This window comes from Mizuhopecten yessoensis, unplaced genomic scaffold (assembly GCF_002113885.1).
Source record: "Mizuhopecten yessoensis strain PY_sf001 unplaced genomic scaffold, ASM211388v2 scaffold11117, whole genome shotgun sequence".
NCBI classification, from domain to species: domain Eukaryota; kingdom Metazoa; phylum Mollusca; class Bivalvia; order Pectinida; family Pectinidae; genus Mizuhopecten; species Mizuhopecten yessoensis.
This window is the reverse complement of record NW_018408888.1, coordinates 240,705-259,608: the sequence shown is the minus strand read 5'-3', so window position 1 is coordinate 259,608 and position 18,904 is coordinate 240,705. Positions and strand designations below refer to the sequence as shown.

The window sequence follows — 18,904 nt, the reverse complement described above, 5'->3', positions numbered from 1 at the left end:
TAATACAGTACACTTTTGGTTGTAACGATTCACATACATCAGACTAATACAGTACACTTGTGGTTGTAACGATTCACATACAACAGAGTAAAACAGTACGCTTGTGGTTGTAACGATTCACATACATCAGAGTAAAACAGTACACTTGTGGTTGTAACGATTCACATACATCAGAGTAATACAGTACACTTTTGGTTGTAACGATTCACATACAACAGAGTAATACAGTACACTTTTGGTTGTAACGATTCACATACATCAGTCTAATACAGTACACTTGTGGTTGTAACGATTCACATACATCAGAGTTATACAATACACCTGTGGTTGTAACGACTCACATACAACAGAGTACATTGTAATACCGTAACAGTAATACGACCATAGAACGCTGTTTAATGTTTAAAAGGCGCGGTGTGTATGCAGTGGTTGGATACGATTTTGTGTGACACAGGAATATACGACGGAATTAAGGTATAGTTATACTATATTTGTATATTTTTATAAACATACTTATACTGGATCTGAATGGAGTATGAAGTTTACAACAATGGAGTATCCGCGGCTTGTAAACATGAATGTCTTACTCGTGCACCGGGACACCTAAACATGTCGGAATCCCGTATAACTGAAATATTGCGGGACCCATTGCTTTTAGGCACTTTCACTCTTCAGAGAATAATGGCGACAGAGAACATAAATGCTTGTTTGTATACTCGTCTTATCGTTTTTATTTCGCTTTCAAGAACGTCTTAGAATGTTCGAGAAAAAACCCAATAAAATAACATTTCTGTGACGCCATATAGTACACTCACATCAGGGAAGGTAACATTCCCACATGCTTATCAAATGGGGAAAGCGCGCCAGAACCCTGGTTTTTCCAGCTAATCAAATCGGGAAAGCGCGCCAGAACCCTGTTTTTTCCAGCTAATCAAACGGGGAAAAGCGCGCCAGAACCCTGGTTTTTCCAGCTAATCAAACGGGGAAAAGCGCGCCAGAACCCTGGGTTTTTCCAGCTACTTAATTGTAGGTGTTCACTACTGCATGGAGAAAAGTAGGCACTTCCCTATCTAAAAGCTGATAACTTTCATCTTGTTAAAACAAATATGAACTGGTTCATAACAAAACGGGAACGAGTTCAGTAAAGGCCTCAATGAATAATTGTTATAAATCTATTTATTACTGAAGGTCACAAGGTCACAATTTACGTTTCACAATGCCACTGTTGCTGTCGAACAGCTGTCGGTCGCTAATCCTTGGTATAATTAATTTAGAACATTTCATTCAAAATAACCCGATGCACAGTTGGTTTTAAAACAGTCCTCGTAGGGCCGGTAGTTGATCACATGACACTCTTAACATACAACACTGCTTGTTTATGATACGATTATGTAGCGATGAATGCAATTTGAATTCATTACTGTGAATAAATCAATACGTCGTGCTTTGTTTATGGATCGTCTGCTGTATGTTCTCGGTCGTTAAACCCATATTGAATTACATGTTACAATGCATTTATCAAACGAATTAGTTGTGACCATTTGCGTTTAACAGTAGTGCATCGAGGCGTTACGTTCATGTACGTTATCGCCGACATGTGACACTATAGCTAGTCCTGAACAGGCCGGAAACTATACGTCACTAATCAACGTCTAGACATGCACTACACAAACTACGGAAATTGCTTTAAACTGTTCTACCGTAGATTTCTACAACCACACTGTTTCAACACTCAAATATTAAGTGGCCTTTTTATACCTGCGTCAACGTTTTTTTCACAGGAAAAACAGGGGAACAACGATTACATAGTACCCGGATGAAGAAATGGCAACGATTAACGCATGCAGGCCAGTATGTTACATTACTATAATCAGCTAACTACACATATCACAAATATTGCTATTTAACCAATATGCTTGCGGGGCGTAGCCAGCCCTTGTTTGGAAGGGCTTCATTTAGAGCAGGTCGGTGGCAGTGCCTCGATAGGGGGACAAATGGGGTACAACACACTAGCAGCGGGTTTTTTTTCTATTTGAAAATGTGTACCAGCGTATAGGCTACGCGCCTGTGCTGGTGTGCTACCAGCGTAAAACCAGCTTCACCATGTTCGTGTGGGCTTCCCGACAATATGACAGTTTTATCAAACAATACACATACACAAACAAGCCAGGCAGAAAGAGCTGATCGTCGTTAATACAATGCAATTTCAAGAATTGCGTCCCCTTCAAGCGATAACAACTCTATATGCCCTGTTGGTTTTATATGTCTACATATATATATTTATATATATGGACGATAAATAACGTCTTCACGAGAGTGAATTAAACAGTTTATCAACTGTTAGTTGATACGACCTATGTAATGTCAGCAGTGGTTTGTTGAGTTGACACATGTCTTGACGCCAGTATGAAATTGTTGAATTTATCAGTGTCTATAAGGCAGTAGTGAGTTGATGAAGCCTGTAATATATGGTTGATAAGACACGTGTCTATACGCCATTTTTATCTCATTTAATGTCAGTGATGGTTTCTTGAAGTGACACGTGTTTATAAGTCAGTAGTAATTTGTTAAGTTGATACGTGTCTATATTCCTTTAGTAATTTGCTGTTATGGCACGTGTCTATAAGGCAGTTTATTTCATGTATTGTCAGTAATAGTTTGTTGAGTTGACACGTGTCTACAAGCTTGTAGTATATGGATAACATGATATATGTCTATAGAAATGTTTATCTGTTGTTAAGTTAGTAGTGGTTTGTTAAGTTGACACGTGTCTATAATCCTGTTAATTTCATGTAATTTCTGTAGTGATTTGTTGAGTTGACACGTGTCTATAATCCTGTTATATATGGTTGAACTGACACGTGTCTAAAATCCTGTTAATTTCATATAATGTCGGTAGTAGTTTGATTAATTGACACGTGTCTACAAACCTGTAATGTATTGTTTATATGACAAATTTTTATCTTTGGTAATGTCAGGAATGATTTGTTGAGTTGACACGTGTCTTCAAACCTGTAATATATTGTTTATATGACATATGTCTGTAGCAAGTTTTATCTTCGGTAATGTCAGTAATGGTTTGATTAATTGACACGTGTCTACAAACCTGTGATATATTAATTGTTTACATGACATATGTCTGTAGCAAGTTTTATCTTTGGTAATGTCAGGAATGGTTTGTTGAGTTGACACGTGTCTTCAAACCTGTAATATATTGTTTATATGACATATGTCTGTAGCAAGTTTTATCTTCGGTAATGTCAGTAATGGTTTGATTAATTGACACGTGGCTACAAACCTGTAATATATTGTTTACATGACATATGTCTATAGTAAGTTTTATCTTTGGTAATGTCGGTAGCGGTTTAATGAGTTGACACGTGTCTACAAACCTGTAATATATTGTTTGCATGACATATGTCTATAGCAAGTTTTATCTTTGGTAATGTCAGTAATAGTTTGATTAATTGACACGTGTCTACAAACCTGTAATATATTCTTTACCTGACATATGTCTATAGCAAGTTTTTTCATTTGTAATGTCAGTAAGGGTTTGATTAATTGACACGTGTCTACAAACCTGTAATATATTGTTTACCTGACATATGTCTATAGCAAGTTTTTTCATTTGTAATGTCAGTAATGGTTTGATTAATTGACACGTGTCTACAAACCTGTAATATATTGTTTACATGACATATGTCTATAGCAAGTTTTATCTTTGGTAATGTCAGTAATAGTTTGTTGAGCTGACACGTGTCTTTAAGGCTGTAATATATTGTTTACATGACATATGTCTATAGTAAGTTTTATCTTTGGTAATGTCGGTAGCGGTTTAATGAGTTGACACGTGTCTACAAACCTGTAATATATTGTTTACATGACATATGTCTATAACAAGTTTTATCTTTGGTAATGTCAGTAACAGTTTGTTGAGTTGACACGTGTCTTTAAGGCTGTAGGTTGTCTAAAGCAAGTTTGATCTGATGTACTGACAGCATTGGTTTGTTGAGTTGACACGTGTTTATAAGTCAGTAGTAAGTTGTTAAGTTGACAGTAGTCTATCAGCCAGTAATTCATGGTTGAAATGATACATCTCTATAGCCAGTTTTATCTGATGTACTGACAGGGTTGGTTTGTTGAGTTGACACGTGTTTATAAGTCAGTAGTAATTTGTTAAGTTGACAGTAGTCTATCAGCCAGTAATTCATGGTTGAAATGACACATCTCTATAACCAGTTTTATCTGATGTAATGTCAGTACTAAGCTGTTGAGTAGACACGTTTCTATAAATCTGTAATAAGTTGTTCAGATGACACATTTCTTCATAAATAAGTCATTTGTAAGATGTTAAGTTAATAATGTCTATAAGGCAGTAGTACATTGTTGAACTGATACATGTCTATAAAGCAGTTTTATGTTGTTGGGTTGACACGTGTCTATAAGGCAGTAGTAAGATGTTGTGTTGACACGTGTCTATAAGGTAGCAGTAAGTTGTTGTGTTGACACGTGTCTATAGGGCAGTAGTAAGTTGTTGTGTTGACACGTGTATATAGGGCAGTAGTAAGTTATTGAGCTGATACGTGTCTATAGGGCCGGAGTAAGTTGTTGTGAGGACACGTGTCTATAAGGCAGAAGTAAGTTGTTGAGTTGACACGTGTCTAAAAGGCAGTAGTATGGTGTTGTGATGGCACGTGACTATAAGGCAGTAGTATGTTGTTGGGTTGACACGTGTCTATAAGGTAGCAGTAAGTAGTTGAGTTGTCACGTGTCTGTAAGGCAGTAGTAAGTTTTTGAGCTGATACCTGTCTATAGGGCCGGTGTAAGTTGTTGTGAGGACACGTGTCTAAAAGGCAGTAGTATGTTGTTGTGACGACACGTGTCTATAAGGCAGTAGTAAGTTGTTGTGTTGATACGTGTCTATTAGGCAGTAGTTAGTTGTTGAGTTGTCACGTGTCTGTAAGGCAGTAGTAAGTTTTTGAGCTGATACCTGTCTATAGGGCCGGTGTAAGTTGTTGTGAGGACACGTGTCTAAAAGACAGAAGTAAGTTGTTATGACGACACGTGTCTAAAAGGCAGTAGTATGTTGTTGTGACGACACGTGTCTATAAGGCAGTAGTTAGTTGTTGTGTTGACACGTGTCTATTAGGCAGTAGTTAGTTGTTGTGTTGACACGTGTTTGTAAGGCAGTAATCAGTTGTTGATTAGACATGTGTCTATTAGCCAGTAGTTATTTGTTACGTTGACACGTGTTTGTAAAACAGTAATCAAAGTTGTTGATTTGAATCGTGTTTATAATAGTAATAAGTTGTTGTATGGATACGTGTCTATAAGGTAGCAGTAAGTTGTTGTGTTGACATGTGTTTGTAAGGCAGTGGTTAGTTGTTGAGTTGACACGTGTTTGTAAGGCATTGTTAAGTTGTTGTGTTGACACGCGTCCATAAGCTAGTAGTTAGTTGTTGAGTTGACACGTGTCTGTAAGGCATTGTTAAGTTGTTGTGTTGACAAGTGTCCATAAGCTAGTAGTTAGTTGTTGAGTTGACACGTGTCTGTAAGGCATTGTTAAGTTGTTGTGTTGACACGTGTCCATAAGCTAGTGGTTAGTTGTTGAGTTGACACGTGTCTGTAAGGCTTTGTTAAGTTGTTGAGTTTGATCTGATGTTATGTCAGCAGTTACCAATGTGGGAGTACTTCTACATAATGCAGTTTATCACATTTTACCAGTGAAATATTAAAAATTATTCATTCTATAAAAGTGATTAATCCATTTCATTACATTTATTCAAGACAAATTAGAAACTAATTCACCAACAAGTAATTGCTCACAAATATCTGCTTTTCACAACAACATTGTTAATCTCTATAAATTGCCTTGATGGCTTTTTACAATTTTTTTTATTATAATTTTTTATTTAACAATTATTGTTATTTGTTTTCAGTTTATATTGTAATGGGTGTATCTCTGAGTGCCAACATTTTTAATTAACCTGTAGGGCAACTTGTTTTGATAGGGGGTTAGTCTTTTTCTTAAAATGTGTCCGAGTTTCAACTAGTAATCTACCTGTAAAACTTCCCTGTTGGAACTCAAGCACATATGTTAACATAAATATACATACATATATTTTTGACTTTTTAATTTTCTTAAGTTTCATATTTTTGATAATATTTACAAGCTGATCCATATAGTATTTGAGAAAAATATTAATTGAACTGATCTTTCAATAACAGATAAATAACTTTATTGTAAAGCACAATTAATTCAAATTTAACAAGTATATATCTTAGTCATTTACTGAAGAAACCAAATCTGTAAGTATTTATTAGTACCTTAAAGGTGTATCAGTGATAAAATTACACCTTTTTAAAGAATCAATATGGTTTAAAAAATGTTTTATTATTATGAAGTATCAGAAAAATGAAATCGAAAAAAAAATTTCAAATGAAAAAAATAAATATTTTCAGGAGTTTGAAAACATTTGGACTAACCGGAAATATGTATGCATGGATTTTTACAATTTAAAAAAATCCCCACTTCTTTTAGGTGAGAATTGACAATGCCCTCAACAAGTATTCATGCATCAGTTTCATAAACGTTTCCTTATCATAAGGAAATGTCTGATGTTTCTTTCTGTATTAAAGCATTATTTGAGTTAAAGGGATATCAAGTTCAAGACATTTTCCTTAAATTTCGTAATGCTTTACTGTATATAAGATAATTTTAATATAAAGAATTTCCTAAAAATTGTTGATATGAGAATGATACCCATAGGAGAGCTGTAGCTGCCCCATCATTTGCAATATATTGATAATATTACTTCACGTCAGATCAAGATAAAAAAACGTAAAAACGCCACAGTATGCAGATTATAGTGAAACATGTATATATATCTGGCAGTCCAGTCGTTATGCGAACAACATGTAAAAATTATCATCCAAGCTAGTCAAAATCGAACACTAGTGACATACTTACGGCTTTAACGTATAAATTATATCAAATAAAAAACTAAAGTTTAAATTTGAACACAGTAATACAGACATCGCAACAATTACTGGAATAAAAAGAATTTATAAATGTATGTATTTGGACAGTGGGCTTATCTTTTTAACTCTCATATGGTTCAATCTGTGCAGATGCCTCTTCAGCCATATCCATCTTGAATGAGATCAGAATCTCAATAGCTCAAAAACCAATAGCTTTTCCCTGTCTTTTATTTAAAAGAATTTTTCTTTTATTATAGTTTCCTTTCATTTGAGATGTTTTCTTTAATTTCAAGTATATTTTTAACTTTCCAAAAACAATTCGTTCATTTCAGCCCTCCTTCATACATGTATGTTCCCTCATGACATGGTTTTTTCTTAGTTTTTTAAAAGGAATATTAAGAGTTTAATACTTTTAATCCTTACTTTAAAGGCAAATTCAGATAATAAAGGAAAGGCCAGGGACTGTATATTTATCACAGATGAAGGAATATTTCACTGTAAATCCCAGGTGAATATTTAGGTGAAAATACAGCCTTTATATGAAACAGTATATAACTGAATTGGTATTGTTTCATAAAACAACACCTGCCTATTGTTGGTAAATATGTTGGCACTTAGAGAACACCCATTGTAAGTAAAGGTTATTGTATGGTTTCCGAGTGACGAGAAATCATGCAATAACTGGCTTACTGCATGCTTCCCAACTTGAACAAAACAGAAAAAATTAGTAAAAAATGTTCACCTGGACAATCTTTTTACCTACCCTACACTACAGATAATGTATATGTACCTTTGTGAGTGAGTACTAATCAGAACCAGGTAAGTTTGTCTTTATCCTTCATAATGGATACAAGTGTTTTTGGATTACTATCCAGCTCCAGTACTAGTGTCAGGGAAGGTAAGGAGTGTCTGTTCAACAATAAGAACAAAATACGGGAAACAATGTTGAATTTCTGACTACACTTTCAGTTTAATTTTCAAGATGTGGCAAAGGTACAGGATATTGAAATCATTTTCATACATACAATGTAAGGGTTTATCAATCCCTAAGGAATTCCATTTCTTTCAATGAATGGTATATTTGAATGTGCAATTTTGTATAAAGAAACAGCTCCTAAAGATTATCAACTGTTCCAGGAAATGCTTATCCTCTCACGTGATAAGGAAATCAATAACGCTACCAACTCAGTAATTTTGTTAGTTTGTTTTTCAGCATGAAATTACCAATTTGAACTTCTTTTTTTTCTTATTTTAAATGTGTCAATTAATTTTATCCTTTCCATTGTATTGACTTCATCGTTACTTACTTATTGATTATCTCCCCTTTCTTACAGCATTTGTGACCACAGTCCACTGGGCACACCACTTTTATGGTCATGTAATCATGATTGGCTATGAAAGGGGATTATGTGTGCAGTGGACTGTGGTAGCAACTGATTTATTGCCCATAGTATGCAGTATTATTTTTTTATCTATATCTTACTCTTTTCATGTATCTTTAATCATGCGTTGAGATCCGGTCATTACTAACCATTGAGAAATTCTCAGGTATATTGAAGATACTAGGATATGTTTCAAGCAGTCTGTATTGTGATAAGATTGTAAAAAGGTTCATGAAGCACGACCAGTATAGCCTTTGTGAGACCTTTTGATGACTAGTGCTGTCATCAGATTTTCTGATAAAGGTGACGGAGTACGTGTCGAACTACACTGGTTGTACTACATGAACCGTTCTACAGTCAGTACTTACACAACCTAAAGAAATTGATTAGAAATGTTGTGTTGAGGATAATAATGATCTCCAAACAATTTTATCTAATTTGGATACTTTTCACAACAGATATCCAGTCTTTAGGAACTTAAATATCAGTAAATAGACGAAAAAAGGAATCCTCCATTTGGATATTTAGTGTTCCCATGCAAAATTTCCGCAAACTTATAACGATTGATATCATTCACATTTTGAAAAACGTCCTCACATCATGAGCATTTAAGTAAAACGTGTGGTTTGTATTCAGCTTTTAAACATGTTTTATCTACCTTTTCTAGGCCCAAATCACCTCTTCTTGTGTTGATGGACCGTTAAGAATATAAAAATAATAACAGTCTTCAACTACATTTTAGTTTTACACTAACACTATATTTTTAGCATCAGGATTTTATTTATTTATTGTAAGGCCTGTCTCGTTGGCTAATGGCGAAGTTTAAGAACTAACACTAGACCTTTAGGATCTGTGTTCTTTATGCAGGGTATAGTTCACATAAGACTCAGTTGTTATATTAAGTTTATACTTGTTTGTATGGTTATACAGTGTAGTATATTTCCTCTCGATCATTATTCACACCATGACTAACAGGAACGGCTTACTATTAAACTGTACGGTAAGTGGGACGAAATCGACTTTTCGAACGTGATGTTTCCTTTTCTTGATAGTTATATCCCTGCTTTCCAAACCTTAGGTGTTTACCTGTCGTGGTTGAGTCGGTATTAATGAGCCTGCTCCGACTGTCGTGATTTCCCTGCTCGATGTCGACTGTCGACGGACACGTTTTGTGGTCCCCATCATGATCTCATTTGGAAATATACTATTTCTATGGGCGATATGATGGTACATTTCTTTTATTATGCACATTAGTGTGTTTTGTCGTTTCGTTGGCACTACTCTAGTTCTCGCTATGGTGATGTGACATTTTGTGGATTTGACATAGATTTACAAGGCGGATGTCGTCGATGAATCAGAAGACGCTTAACCTTACGAACACCTTGATTATTTCCTTGTTTTAGGGCTTTCATCTCAATATTTCTATCGGTTTTAAGTTTTGATGAACTTTTTTGTTGACACCTGTAGTCTCTTGTTGTTCTTTTCCGTTAACATAATTCCTTTCATAACACAGGGAATTAGGACAACCCTCCCTTCAAAAATTTGTTGTACAATTTCCTATTTTTTCTCCAAAATATATGACGTTCCTGTGCAGTTCTGGTTGAAGATTTTAAAAGGGTGTGTACTGGTACTTGAAGAGTGACGACAGCAAAAATTTCAGTTATTATCAATGATACGAGAGTCCTTGATAGTTGATATGACACTTTTAATTATGATCTTTCATACGAATGTGACAGAAAGCTGTTAATATTGAACCCAATATAATCCTGTATATTTATTGCAGTTAACAGTATATATACGCATAGATAAATCTCAGTTGGCAGATTTTATCTTTCAGATAAAAAGCCACCTGTGCATAGATATCACTCGGAGTCCCTCTGAGTTTCAAGGAGATTAGCCATGTGAGCAAACAGCAGTCAAACGTTATTATCATCTGGGATGTTGATTCCTGGTCTGCCGCTTATTGCTTGGTCTAAAACAATGACACAAGGATAGTTGACTGCAAACATAAACTATGGCTTCTGAGTCACACAACCGTGACGACTGGTTTCACAAATCAGATTTGGAAGAATACTGTGGTGACACTAATATCGACATTCTAGACCAACGGTGCCTTGAATATGGACTGGATCTTGACGAGAAGTTTTCAACACCTCTAAATGGTATAGACGAACATAAGATAATTTACTCATTTTCGTCCAGTGAAAAAACAGCTGATCCAAACATGATTGAACGATGTAACTCGGAGCCAGAGAGATATAAAAGATGTACACTCGATATTGTTAGTGTTCAGGAGGCTGTGTGCACCCCACTAGACGAAGATCACTATCCTGCGGAGAAGATTTATATTTCTGGGAGATCGAAATGTGGCCAGGCCTTCAATGAGGATATTGTAGTTGTCGAAATTATACAAAACCGTTATGGGAACTCACAATCCGGTTGGCCAAACCGAGTTGAGGGGAGGGTTATAGCGGTTGTAGAAAGGACAAGATATAAAGACATCGAACATCCTGTATTTGTTTGCAATGCAGCTGATATGGATAGGAGGATAATGTTTCCGTTGTGCAAAACAGTTCCAAAGATAAATATCTCAAACAGGCGTGTTATTAAAGAAAGGAAACAAGAAGAAAAGTATTTGATAGAAACATACAGATATAACGAGCTCGAAGGCTACTTAATGTTCGACAAATTTTTCAAAATCAAACCTGAAAAAATCGAAAGTCTGATTTTTCTCGTCGCCTTTCTTAGATGGGATGTCGTCTATCAATACCCTCTTGGCGCAGTCATCGGAGTTGTCGAGGTTAATAGTTCCGATAATTTACGCATCACAGAGTTTCAGCACCGGATTCCTTTACGCTATACACGGGAAACTATCCTGGCAGTAAAAGATGTAATCGAAGAAGAGAGCAGAAAGCAAGAATCTTCTGATGTTGACGACACATTAGTGTTTACCATCGATAGTAAGAATACGAGAGTAAGGGACGATGGTTTTAGTATTGAAGATATACCAAATGCTGCAGATACAGAAACCGTAACTGCATACAGAGTTGGTGTGCATTTAGCAGACGTTTGTAGACTTGTGCAAAAAGATGACCCAGTTGATCGGGAGGCAATGGAAAGATGTCGGACAAACTACGCTGGTATGGGAGCGAATCCTTGCCATATGCTGCCGGAGCCTTTGAGTACTGATAAGTTGAGTCTGATACAAGGTACAGCTCGACATGTATTCTCTCTGTATTTTGAAATTAACAAAGATGGAGAAGTTCTGAAATACCCTGAACCACAGAATATAGAAAGACGTGTGATAAAGCCAAGAACGAACCTTTGTTATGAAGAAGTACAGAACGTGTTGTTAGGAGACGAAGAAATAGATGTTCCGGGTTTGTCAACAAAGTTAAAAATAATGTTTGACCTAGCAACAAAGCTAAGAAATAATCGGCTGAAAAAAGCCCATTTTGCCTTTCCTGGAAATGCTTTACTTGGATTAGAGGAAGACAAGGATATTGCCATTCACGAAGCTCATTATCTTGTTGAGGAATTCATGATTCTGACAAATGTTGCGGTTGCAAAGATTTTAGAAGCTGTTTATCCCAACAACATTCCACTACTCACCCATACTTACCCCGACGCTCAACAGACAAGTTCTTGGTTGGGAGAACACAACGGGATTGCAGATATCATCATGGATCTCCAAGATCGTGACTTGCCGGTCACGGATGAACCACATATTATTGGACTTGAAAACGGTATCAAAAACGAAAAGATAACAATTGACCGACGAATTTGGAATGAACTGCTTGATGCTTATGCAGCGAAAGATCACAGGAGACTGAAAAGACTTCTTAGAACGGATGATCACCATCCAATGCAAAGTGTCGCATTACAGAAGTGGAGAGTATTCCAACGTAAGGCAAAGTATTCTCGATCGCTAAATGGCACGGATAAACTCCATTTTGGTTTGAGAGTAGACCTTTATACACATGCTACATCTCCTATAAGAAGATATACAGATCTGGTGATTCAAAGGCTACTCCTTGCGTCAATCGAAAATGAAACGTATCCCCCATACACTGCACCTGAAATAGATGACATATGTGATCGATCAAACAAAGGAAAACACAGAGAAGAAAGATTTTACGAGCAGTACCGAACGCACGTGCAAGCTGCTCATCTGAAGAATTCGAACGCAGTCAAAGTGTCCGCTATCGTTGTAGGATTGCCAGATCAAACGACAGTTGAGCTCATAATCCTAGGATACAATCTTACAGAAGAACCATTTCATTTACGATTTAACCTGCTAGGATTGTGCTCCCAGCCGGAACTACAGCGACGTGACGGAAAGATCAGAAAAGTGTTTGCAAAATGGAAGAAACCTATCTACGATAGATGTCGTATAGCTTTCCACTCGAGAAAGGAAATCCAGAGAAACTGTTTTACTATTGACCCGAATGGTAACTCTGTCTTCGTGTCGTACGCCGAATGGGTTTCTTTGTTACGAGCTTCCATTGAGGATACATCGACCGACTCGGAACAATTGCGTATGGCATTTCGTCAGACCAAACCACTACCTGAAAGCATCCGAGGCGATGCAGACGACCATAGGTTTTACGCCCCTGACGTATGCTCTGAGGTGAAAAAACATGAATACATACTTAAACATCTTTGTTCTTTTCAAAGGATTTTTGAAGTCGGACAAACGCTAACAGTTCAGATAAGAGGTCAGTCAATGGATGGTTGTTTTGTACCCACAATTCAACTGGTATATGTTACAGAAACCATTGCGTTTTGCCTCCAACACGTGGCAGATCCCATTCCTTCTCTTTCGAAATACACCACAACACCAACAAAGAAAAACTACAAAGATGAGGGAGACTATCTCAGAATTTGGACTCCAATACTGGAAATGGAAGAGGTCACAAACATCATTCGCGATGAAGATTCTCCTCTTGTGAAAAACGTCCCAGTGACATTTAACACCAAATTGACTGGGACATTCACTCTGAATGCCAGATTCTGTAAAGAACGGAGTATTAATTTGGGTTTCAAGAAAATTTCTAAGGAGGACAATATCGCTGATGAAGATGATGAAGAAGACGATGATGATGAACATGATGTTCAATTTCATCCGGTCGTATGCTGTGACTTCCTTTGCATTCGTCTGTCATGCAACGGCAAAGATGACAATAGAATCAGTAAACGTGATGGGACAACAAGAACTGAGTGTAGCAAAGACAGTAAGCAAACGTATGTTTGGGTAGGCCATGCCAGGACAACAAAGACAAGACGACTAGGGGCAAAAAACCGTGCTAGGTATGAAATAGGATTCAGTCTTCACAACTGTCCAGACATACCCGCTATAGGAAAGTACCTGTGTACTTTGGAACTGCTCATGAAGTCCAGTGTTCACAGGTAAGTTAGTGAGAGATGTCTTTCTTACATAAACGGTAAAAGCTGACACATACCTACATGTCAGAAAATGTGATGTGCAGGAGACCCAATAATGTTTCACTTCAAGAACTTATATCACATGAGTGTTTACAACAACATGATCTGCTCTATTTGTCATGTTCTTCTTTATTTAAGTATTGATGAAAAGTCATTTAACCGTTTTTATTCAACAAAATGTATCGACCGTCAGTGATATAACAAGAAATGTTATTGGATTTTGCTTTTATTTTTCCTATCAATAGGCGTGCAGAAGAAACTATTAAAAGTCTCTGGGATGCGACACAGTTAGCAAAAGCAATTGCTCTGGGAAGGAAAATTCCAGAATTAGGTAAGTATTTTCATAAATAATTACTTGAAAATAATGTGTCCCGCCGAAGATATCACGTTTTTTTCTTACGATAGTACCAAAGGTCAGCACTTACTCTTTCAAGACAAATAAAGTATATACAGTATATTAATGCATTGGTTTTCATTTCAATTAAATTCATACCCAAATTCTTGTTGGTGAATATATCTCACCTAAAATTTCGACCGGTTAAAATGTTCAGTTCAGGATAATATATGTCGAATGGTGAATGGATAAATTCCCCCTGGCCAATTTGAGGGCTATTTAATTTTAATATTACAACAAAGCTTATATATCTTGTATCTTGTATCCGTATTTCAAGCGTAAACGGCGATTTTATCACTATTCGGCTTTGTTCAAGGAACAATTATTAAAAAATGAATTTAAATTAATCTTTTCAAATATCTTGAATCAAATTTGTTTTAGAGCGTTACCATTTACATGACGTAGAGAGTCTACCGCGGGATATCAATGAGCCAAATGTTGATATTCCAAAGAATAATGCGATGCAGCAAGAAGCGATTGATGCAGCCCTCAGGTTGTCGTTCAGCTTAATACAGGGACCACCCGGTATGTCGTCTATTTAAATTAGTGCTGTTCCATTCGAGTGCCATCTTCTAAAATTGCATTTGAATATATTTAACATGACTCTTCCTTGATTTCAGGCACAGGGAAGACGTTTACAGGTATCAAACTGATATACCTCTTTCACCAGCTCAACAAAATGGCTGAGGGAGTCGGACGAGAGAGAAGACAAATACTTTTCTGTGGACCGTCCAACAAATCTGTGGATCTCGTCGCTAGTGAGTTTTTTAGTATTTCTTTTTGATTTTTGATTTGTTTGTTTATTTATTTATTTATTTTGTGAGAAAATCACAGTACGCATTTCCCGTACATGACGTCATTGTTGGACTTGTATACCATGGTAAGTGATGGTGATATTTTTCATATTTGACGTGAGCATAATTCGTTAGTGTTCAATTAGCTGGCTAATTTTGTGTCAGGGTTTCAAGAAGCCATTTATTCTGTATAGGCATATCTTTCCTTTCGTTGTGAACGATTTGGTATATTTGTTTATTTTGGACATTACATATTATATACCAACTCCACTTGTGAAAAGGAAATATTAAGAGTTTTACTCGGATATTAATCATGATCGAAAAGAAAAAACAAAAATCATGATTTCTTTATAAAAACAAGAGCTGTTGGAGAACAGCATGGCTCGCCTATTAGTGATATATGTTGTAAAATAGCAAATATCAATAGAAACCAATGTCCAGTAAAATCTCGATATAATGCCCGTCATTTTTTTTACCACCTCACTTACTGCCAACATATTTTCAGGTCCCTTAATTATGTTTTTCTTAAGAATTCCTTACACGTTTCCCTCAATTTATCGCCAAGCCCCTTTATAATGCCAACATTTGTTTGAGCAAATGATGGCAAGTCAAATTAAGCTGTTTTTGGCCCATAAAATATGAAAATATGGTTCAGCACATTGCTTACATAACATATAAATACTTCAACCTTATAATCGACAACTGTGCATTAAGTGTGATGATCCAACACTGTCTAAAAAAACTTGCCTAAAAATGTTAACCTCAAATTTAACTAATTCCAATTAAGCTGTTTTTGACCCCTAAAATATGAAAAATGGTTACTGTCTGGAAAAAAAATTGTCCAAAAACTTTAACCCCAGAAGGGGGGACGCCAACGCCGACGCCGGGTGACTACATTAGACCCCCCCCCCCCCCCCCCCCATGATTTCATAATACAATATCAATAGCTCGCCTTTTCGGAGAATAGGCGAGCTATTGATAATGTATTATGAAATCATGAATACTTAATGTACTGAAATTAATATTTATTATTGTTACATAAGGAAAAGGCATCAATATGAAAAGTGTACAATGTGTTTTTATTATAAAAAAAATGCAAGCAAAGGAGGAAAACAAGATCGCCTTAAAGGAAAATGTATTCGTTTGCGAGGAGACATGATCGCGCGAAAAAGAAATTAACGCTTTAGAGCGATATGTTCTATTTTAACGTTAAAATATTTACGTAATTGGACCAGTTAAGTATAATATAATATATCATATGCTTACGGTATGTGAAAGGTTTCAGAAGTGAGATTTCATATCACCAGCAATGTCTACCTTGTGTTACGTGGTTTTGTCATCCCGTACCGTTACGACCTCATGGTAAATGGCAGAATAACCACGCCAGTGTAACAAATTACAGATGAACGTAACACACGGATGACCATCACGGCATACTGGCATACTATTATGTATATTAGTTCCTTATTAAGTGTCCTTGATGTTCAGTAAGGAAATGGTCTGTAGCTATTAAACTTTATTTGCCGGATTCTACGGAAAGTTACTTCTTAGCCGGATGCAGAATAAATTGAAAGATATTTGTATTTGGTTTAGTAATACATATTTTGTTTTGGTGATTGATATACATTACTATTTATATATGTTTTGTTGTGGTGTATTGTACTATTTGGTTTGATATTGTTTTAGGATGGATGAAGGAAAGGTTCATGAACTGTCCTAAGGCGCCCCGGTTGGTGCGGTTTTACAGTCAGACTTATGAATGTGTGGATTTCCCTGTCCCCGGTCGAATAGAATCCGCACGACGGTCTCTGAGAAATGCTAAACCGGATCCTTACCTGACGAGGAACGATGTTGTCGTTCACCATTTAATACGGGGAGAAGGCAAAACATATGCTGATGAAATAAATCAGTTTGACGAAAAGTTCCAGGGTCGAAAATACGACGTGACTTTTGATGATGTGCAGTCGTATTTCAAGATAGTGAGCGAAGCAACACAAGAAGTTTTGCAAAGTTGTGACGTCATTTTTTGCACAACTGCCATGGCTGCCAACCCGAAGCTGTTAAAAGCAACCAAGGGCAAAATATATCAGTGTATCATAGACGAAAGTGGAATGTGTACCGAGCCTGAGACGATGGTACCAATAATAGCTACCAGAGCGACGCAGGTCGTGCTGATAGGAGACCACAAGCAGCTTCAACCAATTTTACAGTCAAGGGCTGCAAAGGAACTTGGACTTGTCAACTCTTTATTTGAGAAGTATGCCGGTCGTACAACAAAACACCTAACGATGCTGAAGCAACAGTACCGCATGGTAATACATAGATCCGTATTTTAGTAGAATCTGTAATATTTTCGGACAAAACATTTGTACAAGACATGATTTCTTTTCATGATTTATGAGCATTCATAACCTTGCCTTTAAGACAATAGTTCCATATTTAAAGGGGACGGGGGTCGGAAAGGAGGAGCTGATTTTTAAGTCCGGGTGGAGTTAAGGGGGACGTAGGGCCGTGGGTTGGCTTTTCATCCGTCCGTCCTAAAAGTTGGTCCGGGGCATATCTTCTATACGTTTTTACATGCAGCAACCGGATTTGATCTGCATGTACATGTTGAGATGGCAGAGTGTCAAGTACAAAAAAGAATCACAGTGACTTGACCTATGTTATGACCTTAGACTTTAGCCTTTGAAAACAATTTGCCTTAGACATATCTTATATACGATTCCACGTGAAGCAACCAAGTGTGGTATGCAGGTAACTCTTACGATGGCTGAGTATCATGTACAGAAAGTAGGTCAATGTGACCTTTGGCTTGACCTATAGCATTATCCAAAAAGGTTGTACTGTCCGTCATTCTTTCTATACTGTTTCATCTGGATTTTTAATTGCTGTTGCACATCAATGATTACCGCTGTGGCGTCTGATTGGTCAGAAGATGACCCACTGTTTTCTCTGGAACTACACAGCAGATTCCAAGGAAACTTTATATCAGCATGTGTAGATGAGTAAAATTTGCTACTGTGCATCGAGATGGCTTTCACGGCATCTGTTTGGTCAAAATTAAGACATTGGCCAATTTCGATAACTTTATATATAGGTAATACGCCGTTAAAAAGAGTACTGTGACTTATATTAGCCTCATTTTCGACTGTTGGGGTAGCTGTTTTGACTTTTGTAACGGCCGCTGTTACAATTAGAACTTGATGGCAATATTTTGCTCTGCCTCCTAACTTTACTTGACTAGTTTTGCCCACTAGTTTTAGATGTTACTCACTGGTAAGGTCGAATTACTTTGCAATTGCCGTATTGTTTAAGAGCGAAAAAGAGATGACCATTTTCAGTTATAAAGAACATCAGCAATCTGTCCTAGAAATTTTACTATATATTATTTGTTTTTAAATTCTAAATATAATTTCATAATTTGTTTGCTTATTATAGAATCCATGGATTTGTTCCTTCCCATCTAAAGAATTTTACGAAGACAAGCTAACGACAGACCAAACGTACACGGCTGGTTGGCTAGTGAATCGTCCATTGAAAATCTGGAAGAACAATAGTCCAAAGAACCATATTCCGATCGCTTTCGTACATGTTGAAGGGAAAGAGGTCGCGTTAGAAGTTTCAACAGAAGAAGGAAACGAAAAATCAAAGAGCAACCAAGATGAAGCTAAACAAACCGTAAGTTTGATCATGTGGTTTGAACTATTCAGCAACTTTTTTTTATATCAAATTGATATCAAAATCTGTGTCTGACAAATTTATTGAAGAATTAATAAAATCCCGAAACAACTTAATGAATGTACTTGAATGGTTCTATCTGTCCATCCGTCTGCAGACACAGTTTTGTACCGAGTTAAGAACCTTGTCCAGTCTAAAATCGAAAAACATTCTTATATGACCTGTGCATT

General features: G+C 36.6%; 1 protein-coding gene across 3 annotated transcripts in view; it reads left to right on the top strand.

Moving 5' to 3' along the window:
- Positions 1-18,904, top strand: part of LOC110466094 (helicase with zinc finger domain 2-like) — a 42,286-nt gene that overhangs the window by 17,706 nt on the left and 5,676 nt on the right. The window contains exons 1-8 of one of the 3 annotated variants that reach the window (XM_021522396.1): positions 401-474; positions 1,782-1,851; positions 10,201-13,772; positions 14,054-14,139; positions 14,584-14,727; positions 14,823-14,960; positions 16,683-17,308; positions 18,435-18,674. In XM_021522396.1, the coding sequence (XP_021378071.1) occupies positions 10,378-13,772; positions 14,054-14,139; positions 14,584-14,727; positions 14,823-14,960; positions 16,683-17,308; positions 18,435-18,674 (4,629 nt within the window). In that variant the 5' untranslated portion in view covers positions 401-474; positions 1,782-1,851; positions 10,201-10,377. Of the gene's footprint in view, positions 1-400; positions 475-1,611; positions 1,852-10,200; positions 13,773-14,053; positions 14,140-14,583; positions 14,728-14,822; positions 14,961-16,682; positions 17,309-18,434; positions 18,675-18,904 lie in introns of those variants that run through there. The other 2 variants (XM_021522397.1, XM_021522395.1) reach the window with 2 other exon arrangements.